The sequence below is a fragment of the Heterocephalus glaber genome, unplaced genomic scaffold (assembly GCF_053883595.1).
Source record: "Heterocephalus glaber isolate CG9 unplaced genomic scaffold, H.glaber_assembly_v1.0 deba00001472, whole genome shotgun sequence".
In the NCBI taxonomy this organism is placed as follows: Eukaryota; Metazoa; Chordata; class Mammalia; order Rodentia; family Bathyergidae; genus Heterocephalus; species Heterocephalus glaber.
Window position 1 is genome coordinate 84,769,891 of NW_028258315.1, and position 20,412 is coordinate 84,790,302.

A 20,412-nucleotide genomic window follows, 5' to 3' on the forward strand; every position below is an offset into this window, starting at 1 on the left:
CTTGGGTATTTATAATTTGTTTTATTAAATGTTTGCTTTTGATTTTTCTTGTAGAATTAGCCCAGTTCAGTACAATGTCACATGAAAGTCCAGTTTTACAACTTTGGGAGGAGGTTGAAAGTAAGTCATCAGGTTACTCAGCTACCAGTGATGACTTGGATCATGTAAGCCAAAGAAGTTGCAACAGTGAGATCAGCAAGATATGACAGAGAGAAAAGTATAGAATTAAGACCTTGATTTAGATGAGGATGAAAACAGTAACGTAAATAAATATTTGACTAGTCAAAGTGCTACAAAATGGTTACATATACTTGAATGTTAGAACTAGGTCAGAAAATGTTATTAGGTTCTTTCTGAACCTATTGGACAGAATCTCAATACTGCAGTTCAGTGTTGGAAATTGCTTCTAACAGACGATATGCTACCAGATGTGAAATACACTAATAGTGAAATACAAGTAAAACATTCTATATGCTCTAATAGTAATACTCAAAAATATATTTATCATGACACCTCACTAAAAGCCTTCATAGCACAACTTTATCATTCTAATAATAAGAATCTAAAGGATTTATGGAGAAGTGGCAGATGTGCCATTGAGATTTTTAGAACAATCATGACACTCAAGAATTTTTGGTATCCTTCAAAATTGCCGATGTATTGAGGAGAAAAAGACCCACAAAGAAAGAAAAAAAATCCAATAATCTGGCTGCTATTTGCTCATTTTTTGAAAGCTTTTTTTTGAACTGTCAAGCAATTTATACACTGTGTGGTCAAGGTTTGGAAGGGAATAGATTTAATAGAGGACACATAATTTATACAATTATTTTATAACAGTCACCCAAAATGTCAAATGCAGAGGTGTGCAAGAGATCTAGTCACACACTAAAGACCCAAAGAATCCAGCCAAAGTCCTAGATCCCACAGCAGTGTCCTGCCCAAGACCAGCTGAAGGCCTAAAATCCAAAGCAATGTCCTCCATGAGTCCAGCCAGTGGCCTAGAGCCCACAGCAGTGTCTCATGATTGTCCATATCGAGGATCTGCACCCAGAAGGCCCAAAGGCCAATGGTAGAAGCCAGAAAACCTGCTCCATTGGGGTGAAGGATCTGTACCACCAGGCTAAGGGATCTATATTGGAGCCAGGAAGTGATGCTCATGGTGAAGATCAGAGTTCTTCTTACAAGAATAGCAGCCGTTTCCAGCAACAGTGAGACCCCGAGCTCCTCCATGGACAAGAACAGCCAAGTTTGCATCAGTAAAACCACCTGCAGCAAGCTTCTAGAAAATCAACAACCCACGATCTTCTCCCTTAGTTCTCTTTTTATGCGATTAGCGACAATCCTCAGGTGAGTCTTCCATACCCAAACTACACTGATTCAGTTCAGTTGGACATTCCAAGTTGACCATTAGTTAACCCACCATCTATACCATCCAAATATATAACAATTGATGAACAATTTGCATCATTTCATGGTTGTTGAAGGCTTCAGCAATACATGCCAAATAAACCTTCCAAATACAGTATAAAAATATATGACCTGCTAGATGTGAAGACATTTTACACCTTGAGCTTAGAAATTTATTCTAGAACTGAGCCACTAGGTCTTTATTTTTGCAGTAATAAACTATATAATGTTGTGAACAGACTTGTTGCACTATTTCAAAAAGTAACCAAAATGTCACATTCGACAATTGGTTCACTAGTTAACCATTAATGCTACACTTGCTCAAAGGACACCAGGTGACCAGCACAGGAACTGTTTACAAGAGTAAAGCAGATATTCCCAAATAAATGTTGCAAGATCACAATAGAGAAATGTATAGTACAATCTTTGAATTTCAGAAAGATATAACATTGGCCTCCTCTATGGTGAAGAAAAGCAAAGTGATATTGATTCTGTCAGTGTTACACCATGATGCTAAGATTGATAGTGAAGCCAGGCATGGTGATACATACCTGGAGGCTTAGGCAGTAGAACCTGTGAGTTCAAGGTCAACTGGTGCTACATAGTAAGTTCAAGGCTAGCCTGGACAACATAGTGAGATTCTGTCTCAAAAACCAAACCAAACCAAACCAGAAAAAAAAAAAGATTGATAGTGAATCTTCAACACAAATGGAGTCAGAAATGGTCACATTTTACAAGAAAACAAAAGGTGATGCTGACAAGTTATGCAGCAACTATGCTGTCACTCGAAATATAAAATGTTAGCCAATAATTATGTTTTACTGGATCCTAAACATGTCAAGCATAAATAGTTGTATAGTTTACAAAGAAAATAACAAGCACAAAATATCACAGAAAAATTTTCTTAGAAGATTGGGACTGGAATTGATAAATGATAATTACAACAGAGGAAGAACAGTATGTATCTGCCCAAAGAACTCTGCAGAAGAATTCTGGAGCAGACCAGTGAACAGACAGGCAAACCATCACAAGAACCTCCTAAAAAAAGCAGGAAGACCAGAAAGATGTCAAGTATGTCCTACCAAAGAAGACAGGAAAACAAAACTTGTGCTATCAGTGTAAGCAATGCTTGTGTATGGAACATGCTTTTTTCATGTGTGAAGAATTGAAGTAAAGATTATTTTTGTGGTAGTGTTTTATTTTTATTGTCATTGTTGTTCACATAGGATACTATTTATTTGTTACTTTTTAGAACTTGGAAGCGAATAAACAATTGATAAAAATGATGGTGTTTATTCTAAACACTCATTGCATATTAAAAATTTAATGCAATTTAATTTTATTTTCCTATTAAGTACACATTGTATAATATAATAAAATTAAAATAAATCATTCATCAATAGAAATACTCCTAAAAAATAAATGTGAGTTTTATATACCCACTTAGCACTCCATTTTTAGGAAACAACATGGCACCCCACATTTATTCCTAAGTATTTTTTGTAACTAATATGAATGAGATTTTTCTTCTTGAAAATTATGTTATTAGCATAGAGAGACACTACTGAGGTTTGGTAATTCATATTTAATTCCTTGGTAATTTCATATTTAATTCCTTCACATATCTAAGAAACTACTGATCAATAGAGTTAAACCTAAAATAATCACTTTTTTTCCATCAAGTAAAAATCTTAGATTTTGGCCGGGAATTTAGCTCAGTGGTTTCGCCACCTGCTGCGCCAAGCGCAAGGACCTGAGTTCGATCCCCGGTACCAAAAAAAAAAAAAAAAAAAAAATCTTAGATTTTTGTGGGGAGGGGCTCATCATGGAATATTTCCTTTGGCTGTCCTCTATGTTCTGAGTCCTACCATCACTTCACAGTCCCATTTTCATTTTCTGGCCAAGTGCAAAAATAAATTCTCTTGACTTGTTCCTATTTATAACAATTTATTTTAAGTCCAGACTTAGTGTGATTTTTCTTCCTTTTATTTTCTGTTGGATATCTTAGTTTGAATGTATCATGAGCTTCTAGTTTTGATTCTGATTTTTTTTCCTTACTCTGTGTTTTCTGAAGTTTTAAATCTTTTTTAGTTTTTTGACATGAAATTTTTGAGTATTGTTGATTTTTCAAAATCTCAACAATTGTTGAATCTACCTTGGTTGAGTACAGTATTGTGTGTTTTTTATTATTGTTTCAAATAAAGCAGTTTTTTTTCAGAACTGTTCAACATCTTCTTACCTTATTTGATGCTATTGAATCTTCATCAGAATTTAGAAAACAAGTCATAAAATGACACTTTAGCATTGTAGAGTAGAATTGTAGATGTTGTATTCTTTCATAGATATGTCTGACTCATATACATTTTCAGTTGACTGGATATTTGCTAACATGGCCAATTTAAATTATATGCAATTTAATTCTTGTAAATCTCATTTTTTTTCTTTTGCAAATGGTTAATATGCATTAAAATGAAAGTATGAATTCTTATATAATATAATTTACATTTGTAGTGTTTAGGTGTTAAACTGTTACCATATAGTTTATGGATGTTTGTTGCCAAATAAGTGTATCAGTTTGCAAAACTTTCTATCATAATCCATTCATGTTGGAAAGGCAAAGCACATTTTGTTGCGTCAGTTTACATAGAAAATTTTCCAATATAATTGGTAGGCCAGATGATCCAAACCTTTGGTCATGAACCCTACTTAAAGAGAGGGATACTTTAAGTCATATAATGAGGAAGGGGGGAGAAATTTTATTTTTCAAAAGTATTGCTGTATTGTTACCTTTATAGCTGAGTTACTCTCCTCCCCAAAATTTATGTAAAACAGTTTATCAACCACTTACCTCTCTTTCATCCTGATTGTTTTCATTTGGAATACTTGACTTTCTAAGGCTTTAGCAAATTTCTTTGGTCCCAAATAAATCATTTAATTTTTTTATGTGTGTATCTTTCCTGCTTTAGTCCATTGGAAGTCTTTCTGGAACTTCTTTGACTTCTGTGATGTATTAGGTTTACTCTGAACTACCTTCTGGTTAATTTTGCTGAAGTCACTTGTGTACCCCTACTTGAACTTGCATGACTGGGTGGGGAGTGCCTGGATGGTCATTGCATTAAGGTTGATGTAGAGATGTGGAGTCATCTTGCTCAAGTCCTTAGTTTGTTTACTGGCTCCTCAGAGAGGCTCCCTTGCTGCTGCTGAAAAGACAAAAATTCCCAGAGTCTGGGGCCAGTTCCACATCAAAGGGTATTTCAAGCAAAAGTTAAATGAGCAAATGAAAATAAAATGAAACTGAATTCATTTTAAAAATTAGTTTCAGAGAAGATATGTATCATCAGTCTCTAGCATGATTTACCAAGAAACTGAGCCTGGATTAGAGAAAGTTAAAACTCTTAGGGGTGCCAAGACAGGACCAGAATGAAGCATAAAGCACCTAAGATTTCTATAAATAGGAGGCAGGAAACCTTTAAAATAGGAAGTAAAATAGGTATTATTCCTTTCTCAAAGACTCCATTGAGGAATGTTTTTCTGTTTCAGTAATGCCACATGCCTTCATGCTCTAGGCAGTCTTCTCCATTCTCTTGTATTTTCTCTTATTTTTTTTTAAATTCTAGAGCCACCTGATTTACCTTTTCATTATGTAAAGTACTGTTACTCAATGCTTAATAATAACTTCTATTCCTAAGCATCCACTATGTTTCAGGCACAGTTCTTAGTATTTTCACATGATTTCATCTTGATCATATTATCAGTATGATTATCCATATTTAATAGATGAAGCAGTGTATAGTCACTTTCTCAAGGTTCTATAGCTGATATAGTGCAACATGATTTGAACACAGGCTTTTCTTCTCAGGTTTGTGAATTTTTCACTTCCCTTTAATTTATTTTATGTCCTTTCTATGAACTTTCCACTCTCAGACTTATTCCTACTTAGAAGCCTAGTCTCTTTATCACTTCACTGTTCAAAAATTTAGAAACACTGAATTATTTCCTTGGTTGTAAATTCAGCATTCAGAACTCTTCACAGGTCTGCTCCATCTTTTCTTCTGCCACACTGTCTTGCTTCCAACTGGCAGTACTTCATGGAATTTTCTTTTCCTTCCTGCATTGCTGCACAGTTGAAATACTCACTGTCTTTCATACCTTCATAGCTTTTCTTTTGATTTAGTTACCTTCCCCATTCTTATTCCATGTTTCTCCTCTCCCCAGAATTCTTTTTCAAACCTTTGTCCTAACAAAACTGTCCATTCTTAGCAAGAGGCCTTGTACATTCAGCCCTTACACATTCAGTGTATATTGCATCTTTATGTGTATTGCATCATTATGCTTCTTTGAGTTCTTGCAGTTTTATATTCTTATAACTTTTTACACTTTCTTCAGATTTTCTGCCCTTTTTCTATTCAAAGCACTTATAAAAAATGGTACAATTTTTGAGCATTTAAGCAGTGCTTACTAAGTTTTCTTCTATTTGAGGTGTATAGCTTAAGCTGATGAAACTGACAGTGTGGTCATGTGTAATTTTAATCAGATTTTTGTCAAGAAAAGACAATGACAATGATTACTTTAAAAAGTTGGTATATTTACAAAATTACATTCTGTTTTTTTATGAAACAAAGCAAACTCTTATCCCCAAATAGGTAGGCTATAATTCATTTCTAAAACTGCTGTATTTGCATGTCCAGAGACTTCTGTCTGTGAAGAAATTTTTAATGTTTAGATGTTGAAGGGTATCATATATCCCTGGGATATAATCATTTCCCTAAGCCACCCATTTTTTAGAACTCATTATTGATATTACTTACATGGCAAGTAAAAAGTTGTATAACTCGAAGCAGCCCTTGGTATCTCTTAGAGATAAGAGTTTGAGAGTGATTCTTGAAACTGTGCTAGTCAGTTTCAATTCTGTGTTTTCTTTTCAGGTTTCCTGAAATGCAGTTTTTCCAACAAGAAAATGTGAGAAAAATTCTTACAGATGTTCTTTTCTGTTATGCTAGAGAAAACGAGCAGTTACTTTATAAACAGGTAATGAAAATATCTTACAGGTGGCATCCGTTGGTTTAAGTTTTTCTATACAGCTTGACAAATGATCAGCAATAATGCAACCTTTATTATATCTAGAGTTGTATCATAATGCTAAAGCAATCCGAGTGCTGCTTGTCAGCTGTATAGTTAGAAAAGTAAGCTCACCGAAGCACATATGCCTCTTCCTCATTTTAAGATGTTCCACCAAATTGTCTTCTGTATCGTATCTTTTTTCACCTTTTGGGAATTGTTTTATAAATAGCATCTTTGAAGCCAGTCTAGTAATAAACTTTTCAGACTTGTATATATAAATATTGTTTCTAAGTACAGCATTTATAAATATGTGACATGTCATGTAAAAAATAATCAAGTACTCTTTAATACTTACTAGTAATAGAACTTCAGAAGTTTCATTTTTTTTTTTTTTCAGTGGGTGGCCTGGGCATGGTAGCACAAAACTAATCCCAGCTATCCAAGAGGACCCTAAGTTCAAAGCTAGCCTAAGTTCAAAGCTAGCCTAAATTTAGCAAAACTTTTTGAAAAAACAAAATTAAAGACGTCTAGGGATTATAGCTCAGAAGTAGAACACTCCTGAATTCCATCCCCACTCCCACAAGATAAATTTTTTAAAAAGAAGTTATCTTATATATTTTGAAAATTATTTTTTGGTTCTGTTATTTGATTTATCTTACTACCAAAGCAAAGAAGCTTATTGGATTGTTTGGGGGTTTTGAAATGTAAATTGATTAGTATATGTTGTAGTCAGCAGGATTTGGCAAGGGAATAAATTAAATACAGGACACATAATTTACAAGATTATTTTATGATAATTACCCAAAGAGTCAAATCGGAAGGAATGCAAGAGAGATTAACTGCACACTAGGGGCCCAAGGAATCCAGCTGAGGGCCTGGATCCCAGAAATTTCCTACACAAGTCCAGCTAAAGGCTTTAGGGTCCAAGGCAGTATCCTCCACGAGTCCAGCCAGTGGCCTAGAGCCCACGGCAATGTCTCATGCTTGTCTGTATTGAGGATCTTCACCTGGGGGCCCAAAGGCCATCGGTGGAAGCCAGAAAACCTACGCTAGTGGGATAAAGGATTTGTCCCACCAAGCCAAGAGATCCACATTGGAGCCAGGAAGTGACTCACAGTGAAGATCAGAGCTCCCCTGACTGAAAACAGCAGCCATTCCCAGAGACAGCAAGGCCCCAAGCCCCAATTTCCTCCTCCAAGGAGAACAGCCTCATTCGCATCAGGAAAACCATCCGAAGCAAGCTTCTCCTGGAAAATCAACAGGCCAAGATCTTCCCCTCCAATTCTCTCTCTTTTTTTGCGGGGGGGGGGGGGGGGTATGGAGACTGAACTCACGTCCTTGAGCTTGTGCAGCAGGCAGTGAACCCACTGAGCTAAATCCCTGGCCCTCTAGTTCTCTTTTTATGGGTATTTACAACAATCTTCAGGTGGATCTTCCTCACCCAAACCAGGCTGATTCAGTTCAGCTGGGTGATACAAGTTGAACGTTAATCAGTCTACCACAGTATATAAGGATGTATCTAGGTTTTCTATTAAAGTTTATTGTGTTCCAATGAAGAGATACATACTTGAATCATTTCTATTTCCCAATTATGTATTAAATGGAAACAAAATTCATAAATCCCAAAGAATCAAAAGTTGTATCTTATTGTTAACCATTGAACTTTAATGTAACAAATCACCTGTGGAAAAAGTTATATATTTAATTTGAAATAAGCTTTATAGATTAAAAAATGGTAAACCAAGTCAGACTACAATTATACTAAATAATATATTTATATTATGTATATATATATTTGTTATTACATAAAATAAACACAGAAAATAATTTTATCTTTTTAAATACTAGTAACTGTCAACTGCATGTTGACAGTAGCTCTTTAAAATTGGAAATGGGAAAAAAACTCACTAATAATGAAAAAGTATAAAATGTCTATAGATAAACTTGAATGTAGACATATAAAAGCTATCTGAAGAACACTATAAATGTTGTCAAAGGATATAAAGCAAGAATTGAATACAAAAATAATAACATGGTTTTAGCTCAGAGGATTTTACCAATATTGCTTCTCTCCAAATTAATATAGAAATGTATTAATCTAGTATTAATCTAAATGTGTTTTTTGAAGATTGGACACGCTTATTTTAAATTTAGTGCCTACTAAATATTAAAATTATTTTTTTCCTGCTGAAACATTTGTCATTTCCTTGTGAATTCTTTCACTTACCATAGTGACCCTCAAATTTTTCTGTTTTTTTGGCTGAATAATATTCCATTTTCTATACATACCACATTTTCTTTATTCATCTGTTGACGGACAGTTAGGTTGTTTCTATTTCTTAGTTATTGTGAATATATAACAATGAACATGGGATTGCTGATGTCTCTGCAACATATTGAGTTCATTTCCTTTGGATATATAACCAGAACTAGGATTGCTGAATTATATGATAGATCTATCTGTAATTTTGGGAGGATTTCCCATATAGTTTTCCATAATGCTTTAGTACTTTATAGTCCCACCAATTCCCTTTCTCCACATCCTCCCCAAAATTTCTGTAAAACTTCTATAAAAGGTCAGTGATGGGGGTGGTAGAGAGGTTTGTTTTTTTTTTCTTTGTTCTGTTTTTTTTAGGATGCATGCTTAGCATGCACCATGTCCTGGGAGCAATCTCCATCACCAGGAAAAAAAACAAGTAAAAGAAATTTCTGAGATCAAAATAATGCAATAGTATAAGAATTGACCTGTGGTTCAGTGGAAAAATTTAGGAACAGCTCCAGTTATATATAGAATCCTAATAATACAGGGAAAAGAACTTTTACTTACTAAGATTGATTTTCTAACTAGGAAAAAGAATAAATTATACATTATTGAATAATATCAGATGGACTAATGATATAATTGTGAAAACTAAAAGTATATAAAAATAGTAGAAAAAGATTTAGGAAAACATTTGTGTAATCTTGGGGTAAAAAAAATGCCCTTGCATAAAAAATAGGCTACTGAAAGTCATACACAAATCAGAAGACCAAAAACAAATGAAAAAGGAGATTGCGGGAGAAAATCTCTAAATAATAGAAGGCATGGTTCTAAATGGTTTAAACTATAAAGGTGTTAATAACCCATGTAGCATGAAGTCTGGAGTTAAATGGTTCTGCATCATTAGTTACTTTAGTAGCTCAGAATATTCATCATTGTATTGGCTATTGTTCTTATGTCTATCTCCTACTTTCAAATATTTGAAAATTCCTCACAGGAAAAGATATGTAATGATAGTGAGTTAAATCAAGATTAAATTTCCCAAGTTAAGCATTGTTTCCTATTTTTCTTTAAAGAAAAACATAAATCAAGAAAGTCTTACAATAAGAGAAACAAGTTCTATGGACAAGGAAAACAATAACATCACACTGTGCCATTTGTGGTGTATATAAACCATTTTTATATTAAAAGATTAGGCAAGAATATGGAAGATCCAATTGTTAATAATTTAGACAAACCCTATCAATTACTGAATAAGAAAGTGTTATTAGCTTAATACTGAATTTCACTTAAAAAGACCTAATTACTCCCTGTTATGTTTAAAATCCTATAGATTCTTTACAAAGAAATAATACCTTGCTGTAGAGGACTGAATATTTAGCCAGATTAAATTTGAGAAAAAACCTTGAGTTTCATCACAAGCTGTTAAAGCTATTATTTTGTACTAGGTGACACCCCGTTTAACATCGACCATATTGTTAATAGTTATGGGGTTTTATTGAATTAATGAGACTGTTATCATGTAGTAGAATGTCTTGCTGAGTTAATTGAAACTGCAGAGATTATATAAATGGTATTAATGAACTTTGACTGCCTGATGCCTCAGCTTTAATAAAGACTGCTTGGTGGGCTAAATGAGCACAGGCAGATAAAAGAACAGGTTCAATTTTGTGAGCCTACAGGCTGTTGATACCTTTTTTTTCAACTGGCATGAGTTTGGAGTGCAGTGACTACTAACGAGCTAGCAGGGATGAAGAATTTCAGCAAGCAGAAATGCTAAGAATATAGATTTATATACATTTATATTTATAAAATATACATTTTGTGAACCAAGAAGTATACTGAAATATATATATATTTGTGTCTTGTCAAATTTATATCCTGTTGAATTTATGAATATATTTTCTGGATTTATCTCTTGTCTTTTAAAGATATCTATATACTTGCTACTTGTAATTTTTTGTTTTTTCCAGTGCTAAGTATCTAAGTCAGGCTAGTCCACACAGGCTAGGTAGTTATTGTACCACTACACAGGCTATGCAAGTATTGTGCCACTCAACTATATTCCCAGTTCATTGCAGTTAATCTTTAATCAGGTTTTACTAGTCTAGAATTGCGAGCAAAAACAATCTAAGGTCTCTTTCAGTCTCTTAAAAGTATCAATAAAGTTCTCGTTTAGGTGAAACTCAAAACTGAATTTGTCTTAACAGTGCTCATTGGATTCTTAATTTTTTTCTACAGAAACATCCTCTATTAATTTGAAATATATTGTTCTTTTTTCATATTTTATTTCAACTTTTTTAGTATGAAATATATTAGGTGGTAGGTATTTCATTGAATCAGTCAAGTGTAATGAAATCCTTTATGCTGGGCCTATAGTAAAATTTTGGTTCATGTGTACATTTGTCCCTTAGGAACAATTGCAGGATCCCCCTGTGTATATCAAAATATGTGGTTGCTCAATTTCTTTGTATAAAATGACATATTGTTTACATATAATATATATATGTATATATACATTCTCTGTATACTTTATTTTTTTTAAATTAGGTATACAACATAATGCCATTCATCATTGGAAAATTGCACCTTTATGTAATCTCTCTTGGTTTTTATTTTTTCCCCTTCTCATGTATACTTTAAATCATCTCTACGTTGCTTATAGTACCTAATACAATATAAATACTATGCAAATAGTTGTTAAGCTGTTTTATTTAGAGAATAATGACAAGGAAGACCACATGTTTTGTATATACTTTTCAGTTACTTTTCTAATATTATTTATTTATTTATTTATTTTTTGGTACCAGGGATCGAACTCAGGTCCTTGTGCTTGCAAGGCAGGCAGCAGAACCACTGAGCTAAATCCCAGGCCCACTTTTCTAATATTATTGATCCATGGTTGAATTCACCAAAGCAAAACCCATGGGGACAGAGAGTATATACACATCTTTGTACATACATACATACATACATGCATACATACGCTACTTATGGTTTATAATTGTATAATAATTTCTGTGCTCATTTTATCATTGTATATCTTCCTCTCTAGACTGCAGGCTCCATCAAAGTTTGGAACCACCCCATCTTATTCATTTTTTGTATCCATAGCGTATGTAGGTACTCAGTAATAATTGCAATAAATGAATAACAAGTGATGCTTGAATAGATGGAACGTCTAGAGAGTGTAGTGTTGCAGAAACTAGAGAGAAGACATTTAAAGAAGGCAGAAAGATGCACTTAAATAAGAACTATTTCTTATTAAAGCAGCCATAAAACAAAGGAAGAAAGACCAATTCAGAAGATTACCACCACCAAGAAAGAAAGAATACCTAGTAATAAACCTGTAAGCTAACAAACTGAGTAACAAGAACTATGCAGTTTAACAGATTTTTAGATTCAAAAATCCAGTGTTCTTTTTTGTTTGTTTGGTTTGGTTTTGATTTTTTTGAAACAGCATCTCACTATGGTAGTCCAAGCAGACCTTGAACTCACCTATGTAGCCCAGGGTAGCCTCTCCTAACCTGTGAAGTACTGGGACTGTAGTGTGTTTCACCACACCCAGCATCATTGTTCTTAAAAATATCTATAAATGGTGACCAAAAAATATAATCTATGTTTATTTGCTACAATATGGTATTTTATGTTTAAAGGGGAAGAAAAATTAAATTTATAAGGCTATTTACAGTAGTATAAGAACTTATGTCCCCACAAAACGAGTAAATAACAGATTTTTGAAATAATTTTTAAAGATATCTTAGTAACTAACATTTGTACCTTTTTGTTTCAGTGCCTAATTGTGTAATATACATTTGAACCCCAATATAAGGAAAAACATTTTATTGATATGCTCATTAAATAAATTGAAAGTTAACCTGTAATTGAAGGAGGCAAGGAAAAATGAGTTTTCTGATTAAGCACGTTGAAAATTCCAGTTGAAAAACTTTGTTTTCTGTCATTGTCTGCTAAAGATTATTTCTTTTATTATCCAGCATTCCCAGCTACATGACTTTAGCTCTTCCTAAATCTACAGACATCCTAATTTGGAGCCATTACATAATGAAAACATTGGATGTAATTTCCTGAGGTCTGCAGTTCTTAGTTGCCCTTCTTCAGTGCAGTTCTTTACACTGTAGCACATGATTATAATTTGCATAAATGAAATTCATATTTATGAGTACAGATCTTGAGCAACTGACAGGTGCAAGGTTGTCTGCCATGCCAGTTTATTATTTGTCATGTCATTTAAAAAAGAGCTTCTCTTCATGTTTTAAAGAATACATGCTGTGGTTGAATTGAAATCAAATTCTAAAACATACCATGTTTATGCTTTTGTGTATACTACAAACATCTTGGTGGCAGAAATCCATTGAAAAAAAACATTTAGGTTAATATATTGTCCATTAGTGGATTCCCAATATCTTTCTCATTCATTTCTCTTGATCTTGTGTTTCAGGGAATGCATGAGTTGTTAGCACCTATAGTCTTTATCCTTCACTGTGACCACCAAGCTTTTCTGCATGCCAGTGAGTCTGCACAGCCCAGGCAAGTTTTTGTGAGATTCATCTATCTTTTTCAGCCCTCAACGTACTGCTCTTTTTTTTTCTTTCAACCTCAAAAATTTTTAAATTGAAGGTGTTTCTATGTTTCATAAGTTGTGAACAGTTGATTTTGTTTTGTGTGACTCTTTGTTAATTCCACTCAATACTTCTAATGCTAATTTAGCTGTAGGGCAAATTTGAAATCATATCTTTGAAATTCTTAGGTCTGTGCCAAAGAAAGAAAGACATAATAATAGGTCAAGAAAAGGAAATGTTTATAGTAATGACAAAAGTGCTAATGATTAACTATTTATATATAGTATACTATCCTTTAGTATCTCACTTTTCACTATAAGCTGAATTAAGAACTTTATGAGATTCTTTCTCCTCATCAGCTTTGATTCAGTTTAGTTCATCAATAAAGGAACAGTGTTACAAAGGACCTCAGTCTATAAATAAAATGGTTTCTCATGTTTTTGAAATAAATTTAGTTATGCTTTCCTGCAAATGACTTTTATAATTGTACTTAACTTAGGTAATTGTTGGAATTCATTTTCTAACTAAGAAGAAACCTTATCTAATTGGCCAGAGAAGTAACATTTTTGGGTGTGGAGAACTGTAGGATTGTAAGGCATTGTCTGTGTTCAGTGTTCCATGGGCTCACCCACCTATATGCAGAAAATAATGCCAGATAGCATCACACATGTCTAACTATGTAATCTTTTTAATATTACAGTGCCTTTTTGCTAAGCATATATAGTCTTAAATTTTTCTCATTTTATTGACTTTATTGGATCCTGACAAGAGTAACTGCTTTTTTTTTTTTTTGGTACTGGGGATTGAACTAGGACCTTGTGCTTGTGAGGCAGGTGTCAGAACCACCGAGTTAAATCACCGGCCCCATGAGTAACTGCTTCTTAATTGCCATCACTTCACTTCTAAATAATAAGGATGAAGTTAATGTTGGATCATGTTTTTGTACCAGTTTTATTTTTTGAAGATAAGTGCATGCGGAATATACTTTACAGAAATGTATAGATGATTGAACATAGTTTTAAAATGAGTAGGTCATGTTTCTTCAGCTATTTCAGTCCATTGCAATGTAAAAGCAACACTAAAGTAGATTTGTAAAAGGTTCTATCACTTATTAATTGAAGATAAAATAAAAATAGAAGCCATTAAAAGAAATTAACATTTTGATATTGCCTAATCCATCAATAACTATATATATGTATATATGTGTGTATATATGTATATATATATTTCTTTTTATGACAAGTGATAGACTGAAGTAATAAATTATTTTAGATCGCACATAGTTAAGGAAAATATTGTCACATTCTGTATTTGTTATTTGGAATAATTACTTTATTGTGGCACAGACAAGGCAGCTAATTTGTTTTTGATCTTTATAGAAAGAAAAAATTTCATTTGTTAATGGAGTTGCTGTTTTTATTTAAAAGGCTAATTTTTTTCATTTTCACATTATCTGAAAGTTGTCTTATGCAGGTAGAATAGGGAAAACTATGCATCCACTTCAATTATTAAAAAATTACCCTTTTTGATTGCTTGTATTGCTTTTTTAAAGTGAGGAAATGAAAACTCTCTTGAACCCTGAGTATCTGGAACACGATGCCTAGTAAGTGCAAAAACTATTACATTTTTTATATGATTATTACCTGCATGAAGATTAAGCACAGCACTTTTTATTTTTCTAATTTTTTAGTGCAATGTTCTCACAACTGATGGAAACTGCTGAACCTTGGTTTTCTACTTTTGAACATGATACTCAAAAGGTAAATCTTAGAGTACATATTTTTTTCAGTACACAGTATTTGAATGAACAAATGACTTCAGTAAGCATCAGAGAATAGTACATAATCATTTTATTGTAATATCTAGTATTTAATCATCATTATGAAAATACTAATGGAATAACAAGGAAGCTGGGGTTCTAAAATGTATCTCTTACTGGCTGAATACAAAGGCACTATAAAGATTTCATATGAGTAGAAACTTTACATAAAGTTTATGATTCATGCAATATTGTTAGTTATAAAATTATTATGTATTTTGTTACTATCCTAGTGAGTTAATATATACATTATTACTCAAGCACACTGTGTAAGATTGAAATCACTAAGTGATAACATATAGAGAATAAAATGAATACCAATGCTATATAAGAGAGTAGCTTTTGAAAAACAGAAATAATTTGTCCTAGGTATGTAATCTTCAAATTCGTGGTAGACTGAAAATAACAAAGAGCAAGGCTAATAATATTAAGAGGTAGAAACTGTGGACTGAGCATTAGAAGAAAGGAAGGGCATAATAAGGAAAGTGATCAGACTTGAGGGAGTATATGGAAACTTGAAGCTCACGTGAAAGAATTATAGAAGTTAGTGATATTTCTCTTAATATCAGATAGTGGATAGCCAGAAAGGAAGTTTTACTTTTAGCTCTATGCAGATTTTATTTTTTAAGTCAAGTATACTTTTAGTCTGGAGAGTTTAAAATCATTTTACTCAGCTATTTAAATTGACAAAACGATAATTAGAAAACATTTTCCTGGCCTTTTTAAATGTAGTTTTCATAATTCAAGTGAAACAGTTTTCATTTGCTGTTTTTCATGTTTATGTTTTATTCAACAACAAATAAATTTTCTTCAAAGTGTTCCATTAATATACCATGACCGATCAGATAAGCTAGCCATGGATAGTTTGTGTTAGCCACCCACCAGCACATTTAGCCAAAATCACCTTGTAATGTTTACTGTCAACAACAGAAAGTATTCAAGAAAGTACAAATGAATATATTTTAGCAGGCATTTCCTGGCTGTTCATTTATTAGTGCAGTCATCTATGTATCAGTATGACATTGCTCATTTTAAGCATTTGTGATGAAATCACTAAAATAGCTTTTATTGTTCTTAACTCTGTTTGATAAATAGTAATATCCATATGCAGTATTTGTTCATTTCATACTGAAATAATACATTTTTCCTGTTTATAGGGGAAAGAAACTCTGATGACTCCCATTCCCTTTGCTAGACCACAGGACTTAGGACCAACAATTGCTATTGTTACTAAAGTCAACCAGATCCAGGATCATCTACTGAAGAAGCATGATATTGAGCTCTATATGCACTTGAACAGACTAGAAATTGCTCCACAGATATATGGATTGTAAGTATTACAGTTTCAGTTATATCTATACCTAACTATGATTTATGGTTGTTTTTAATGTCTCAGATCCCTAGAAATAATAACAAGGACTATTGCATCCCCATTTTATTTCATTTCTCTCTTTAGTCGTTTATGTCAGGTTCTATCCCCATTATTTCATATATGGTATTTCATACTCCCTACCAACCATACCAATTGAGTGTCTTTGTTAAGAATAGATGAAGTTAAGGCTTAAGCTGACTTTACACATATGAAACCATGAAGTTATAATTCAAACCCAGGCAGAGTTTGCTGTGTAATTTTCTGCAGAACCCAATTTAAAAGAAAAATGCAGAGCCCCTTTTGGAAAAAAAAAGTAATAATAATTCAAGATGGCAGCAGGACATCATTTAATCAAATATTCCAAAAACTATGGGCTTGTGTAAAAGGTCTCATATACATGAACCCATTCCCCAAACTTATACAGTCCCATGAGATGCTTGTGTGCTTTTTATTTTTTTTATGTGATTATTTCTTTGCTTTACTTTCAGAGGCAAGTGTCTGTCAGTAACATAGATGTCCCTCTTAGTGAACATAATATATTAATTTTCTTCAGCTACATAACTTCTGTAACATGCTGTATAGCAACAGAACAGGGAGCTAGTCATTCCTAAAATTTCATGTGTGTGTTTGTATCTTTTTCAGTAACTTATAAGGCATATAAACAAATTTTTAAAATAGTAATAATTTTAATACTATAAATTTGCTATGTAATTCCACAGACAATGAAAGATTCCATTATTGAATAAAGAACATTTATTTATGTGGAGTGCTGAGCAGCTTCTTGGCAGATAGTTTTGCAAAATTTTATTCTCAGATAGAATATGGAAAACTAAGATATTATTGAGATGTCCAGAGTAGTTCAATAAACATGAATTCATTATTTGAATTACAAGATATCTTAAATGAATCAAAAGTTTAAGACTAGAGCTGGGTCTTTTCTTTATCTCAGAGAAAATAATCAATGAAATGTCTTATTTACATTCATTCATTATATACACAATATTTTACTAATAATAACTCTTAGCTATTTTTCTTCCCTGGAGTCCTGAACTAAGATTGAAGAAGTCTGCTTTACTGCTCTAGTGTTGCTTGTTTTTGTTTTTGTGGTTTAACCTTGATATCATTATTGAGTGCAGTTTCACTATTCCTGTTGAAATGAGAAAGTTATGTGTGATATGGGTATTGGGCAGCACTACAAGTTATTACTGAATTGCTATTTGAATGTATTAGTCTAATTAAAATATGTGTAATTGCAGATATAAAATTTAAAATGCTAATGACAAGATCACTAGTTAAATTCTCTATTTTTCTGTACTGTGCACTGAAAGAATTGATATAAAAAGCCCTTTAATACCTTCAAAATATTGTTTGCTAAAGTTAAAATTTGCCTTTAATACTAGGAAAAGAATTGATATTGAACATGTTTACCTTTTCTTTTAACTGCTTTATATATTTTTGTTATTTTGACAGAATTAGCACTTCACAGAATTAGCAATAGTAATAGAAGAGCTTGAGAACAGTAATTGATTGCCAAGTTTCTCAGTTTTTTTCATCAAACATTCATTTCTTTTCAGTTTTCTGCTTCTCATAACAATTCATAGAGCTTCTGTGACATTGCTGACTCGTACTTTCCCAGCAAAAATCCAAGATACATAACATACCTACTCTTAATTCTTTCAACTATATCAGCTGTGCTGACTATCAGTGTATGCAATAACCATGGCTGCCTCAATTAGACCTTTATTTTTGTATAGAATCTTATTACATTATCTTTAAATATATATAATTCTTTTATTTTTGAAGAAGAAATCACTCATTGTTGCAATTTGGCCTATACTACATTTTATGATGCAAGAAATTTACTCATTTCAGATGTTAATTTGGTTTTATTATTACTATTTAAAAGGAATAATCTTATTTCCTGGTATTCTGCTCTAAACTGTACAACTCATCTGTCTTTTATAAAGACATTACATTATAATGTAAATTAACAGAAGCATGAGCTTTGACATGAAACATACCTGTTAAACCCCTTTGAGCCTTTATTTTTTATCTGTGAAATAGAGATTTAAAATCATAGAGAATTAAATTAGTATATAGTAAGTATTCATTGTATATTTTGATGTGTGTTATTATCATTGTATATCACACCCCTGTAATCCCAGCACTCAAGAGGCTGAGGAAAAGGATCACCATTAGTTTGAGTCCAGCTGGGGTGGAGGGTGGGAGGGAGGGAGGAAGGGAGAGGGAGAGAGGGAGAGAATATGTATTTTTGAAATTTCCAGAGATGGGGAGATATACCATGTGTAAACATACTTGCTGTATTAGGCCAATAAATGTACTTAACAAAATTAAAATTAATGATTAGTGTAAAAATATTAATTGCACTAATATTGATTAACATAATTCCAAATTAGCTTATTTTAACTTTAAATAAATTGATGATACCTATCTTGAAATGAATAAGTACTCATGAAATCCCAAATGTTACATAATATCTGGTTTATTAATGCTGTTACTGAATATATTTAAATGCACTGTTGGGCCGGGGATTTAGCTCAGTGGTTTCGCCGCCTGCTGCGCAAGCGCAAGGACCTGAGTTTGATCCTCGGTACCAAAAAAATAAAAAATTAAAAAAAATAAATGCATTGTCTTATGGATAATTTTAATATGATTTTTTGTTAGCCAGTGTTAAATCAACTTATTTTATTTTAAACAATATTAATATGCAATTAAATGCTTAACATAACTAATATTATAAATTAATATACCCTAATAGTAATTTATACCCTGTTTTTCATTTACTTTATGAAATACTACTCCTTTTCCACTTAGAATGAAATTTCTCTTGCTTTAATTCAAATAATTAACATCTTGAGTTGTCTTTTGTTTGCCAATTATCAATTGATGTTGGACTTTTAAATTCTCTAAGGCCCTGTCAGTGGACACTAATTTACAATTAAAACATTCACTACATTATTTCTAGTTTTACAAGTTAATTTCTAAGAGTTGTTTTTGTGGCGTTTTTATTTGTATTAGAGTAAGTTCATATAATTTCATCACTTGGGGGTTGTGTGTTTGTGCAAAAACATGTTAAAATATTTGAGTTAAATTTTGTCATGGAGTGTATAGGATGTTGTGAGTGAAGGACTTAATCACAGCCAATTCATATAAAGATTCAATAATACTTCACTTAACTCTATTATATTCTTTTGTAATGCGGTTTAAGTTAATTTTTTTAGGCATGAATAGCTCTTATTATTACCTTTGAATATATTGGATCTGTAACCTTTTGACTACATTTTACACTTTGATATAAACAGTACCGTACATAATCAGCATCTGTGGGTGATATGGTTTGGGTCTGGATGTCTCCCCAAAGCCTCATTCAGTCAGACGTAGCTGAATCTAGAATGTGTGATGCTGAGATTAAGGGCATGTGATCACTAAACCACTATACATGAGAGAATGGTTTAGGACCGCCCCAATCCCTGTACTCCTCCAGATGGGATAAAAGGCAGAAAGACTCAGTGAAGGTCCCTTGTTACCTTTGCTACCTTGTGCATGCCATATTGTTTTCCTCTGCGATGCCTGTTTGCCATCCCTGCCTTGGAGCCAGCCAACTATGGACTGAAACCTCTATGAACTGTAAGCCAAATAAACCCTTCCCTTTTAACTCTGAGTGTCAGGTATTTTGTCTCAGCAATGAGAGAAAAGTAACTAGCAGTGGGATGTGCAGTTAATAATCACCTTTGAGGAAAAGCCCTCATAACACACATGGGCTTTGGCATTCTTAAATTCTGAGCTCTTTACATTACCCATGGGATAAATTCCATATTTCTCAAATTCTTATTGTACACCTTCCACATCTATTTCCTATTTTCTGGATTAGCAGTTGTTTTGTTGTGTGGTT

At 32.8% G+C, this 20,412-nt stretch overlaps 1 protein-coding gene across 14 annotated transcripts in view; it reads left to right on the forward strand.

The window, feature by feature from the left end:
• The window catches only part of Tbc1d5 (TBC1 domain family member 5), a 630,984-nt gene that overhangs the window by 383,976 nt on the left and 226,596 nt on the right, over positions 1–20,412 (forward strand). For 12 of the 14 annotated variants that reach the window (XM_087181487.1, XM_087181491.1, XM_087181488.1 and 9 more), the window contains 5 exons: positions 6,333–6,435; positions 13,188–13,276; positions 14,861–14,911; positions 14,999–15,068; positions 16,285–16,457. In XM_087181487.1, the coding sequence (XP_087037613.1) occupies positions 6,333–6,435; positions 13,188–13,276; positions 14,861–14,911; positions 14,999–15,068; positions 16,285–16,457 (486 nt within the window). The remainder of the gene's footprint in view (positions 1–6,332; positions 6,436–13,187; positions 13,277–14,860; positions 14,912–14,998; positions 15,069–16,284; positions 16,458–20,412) is intronic. The other 2 variants (XM_087181484.1, XM_087181480.1) reach the window with 1 other exon arrangement.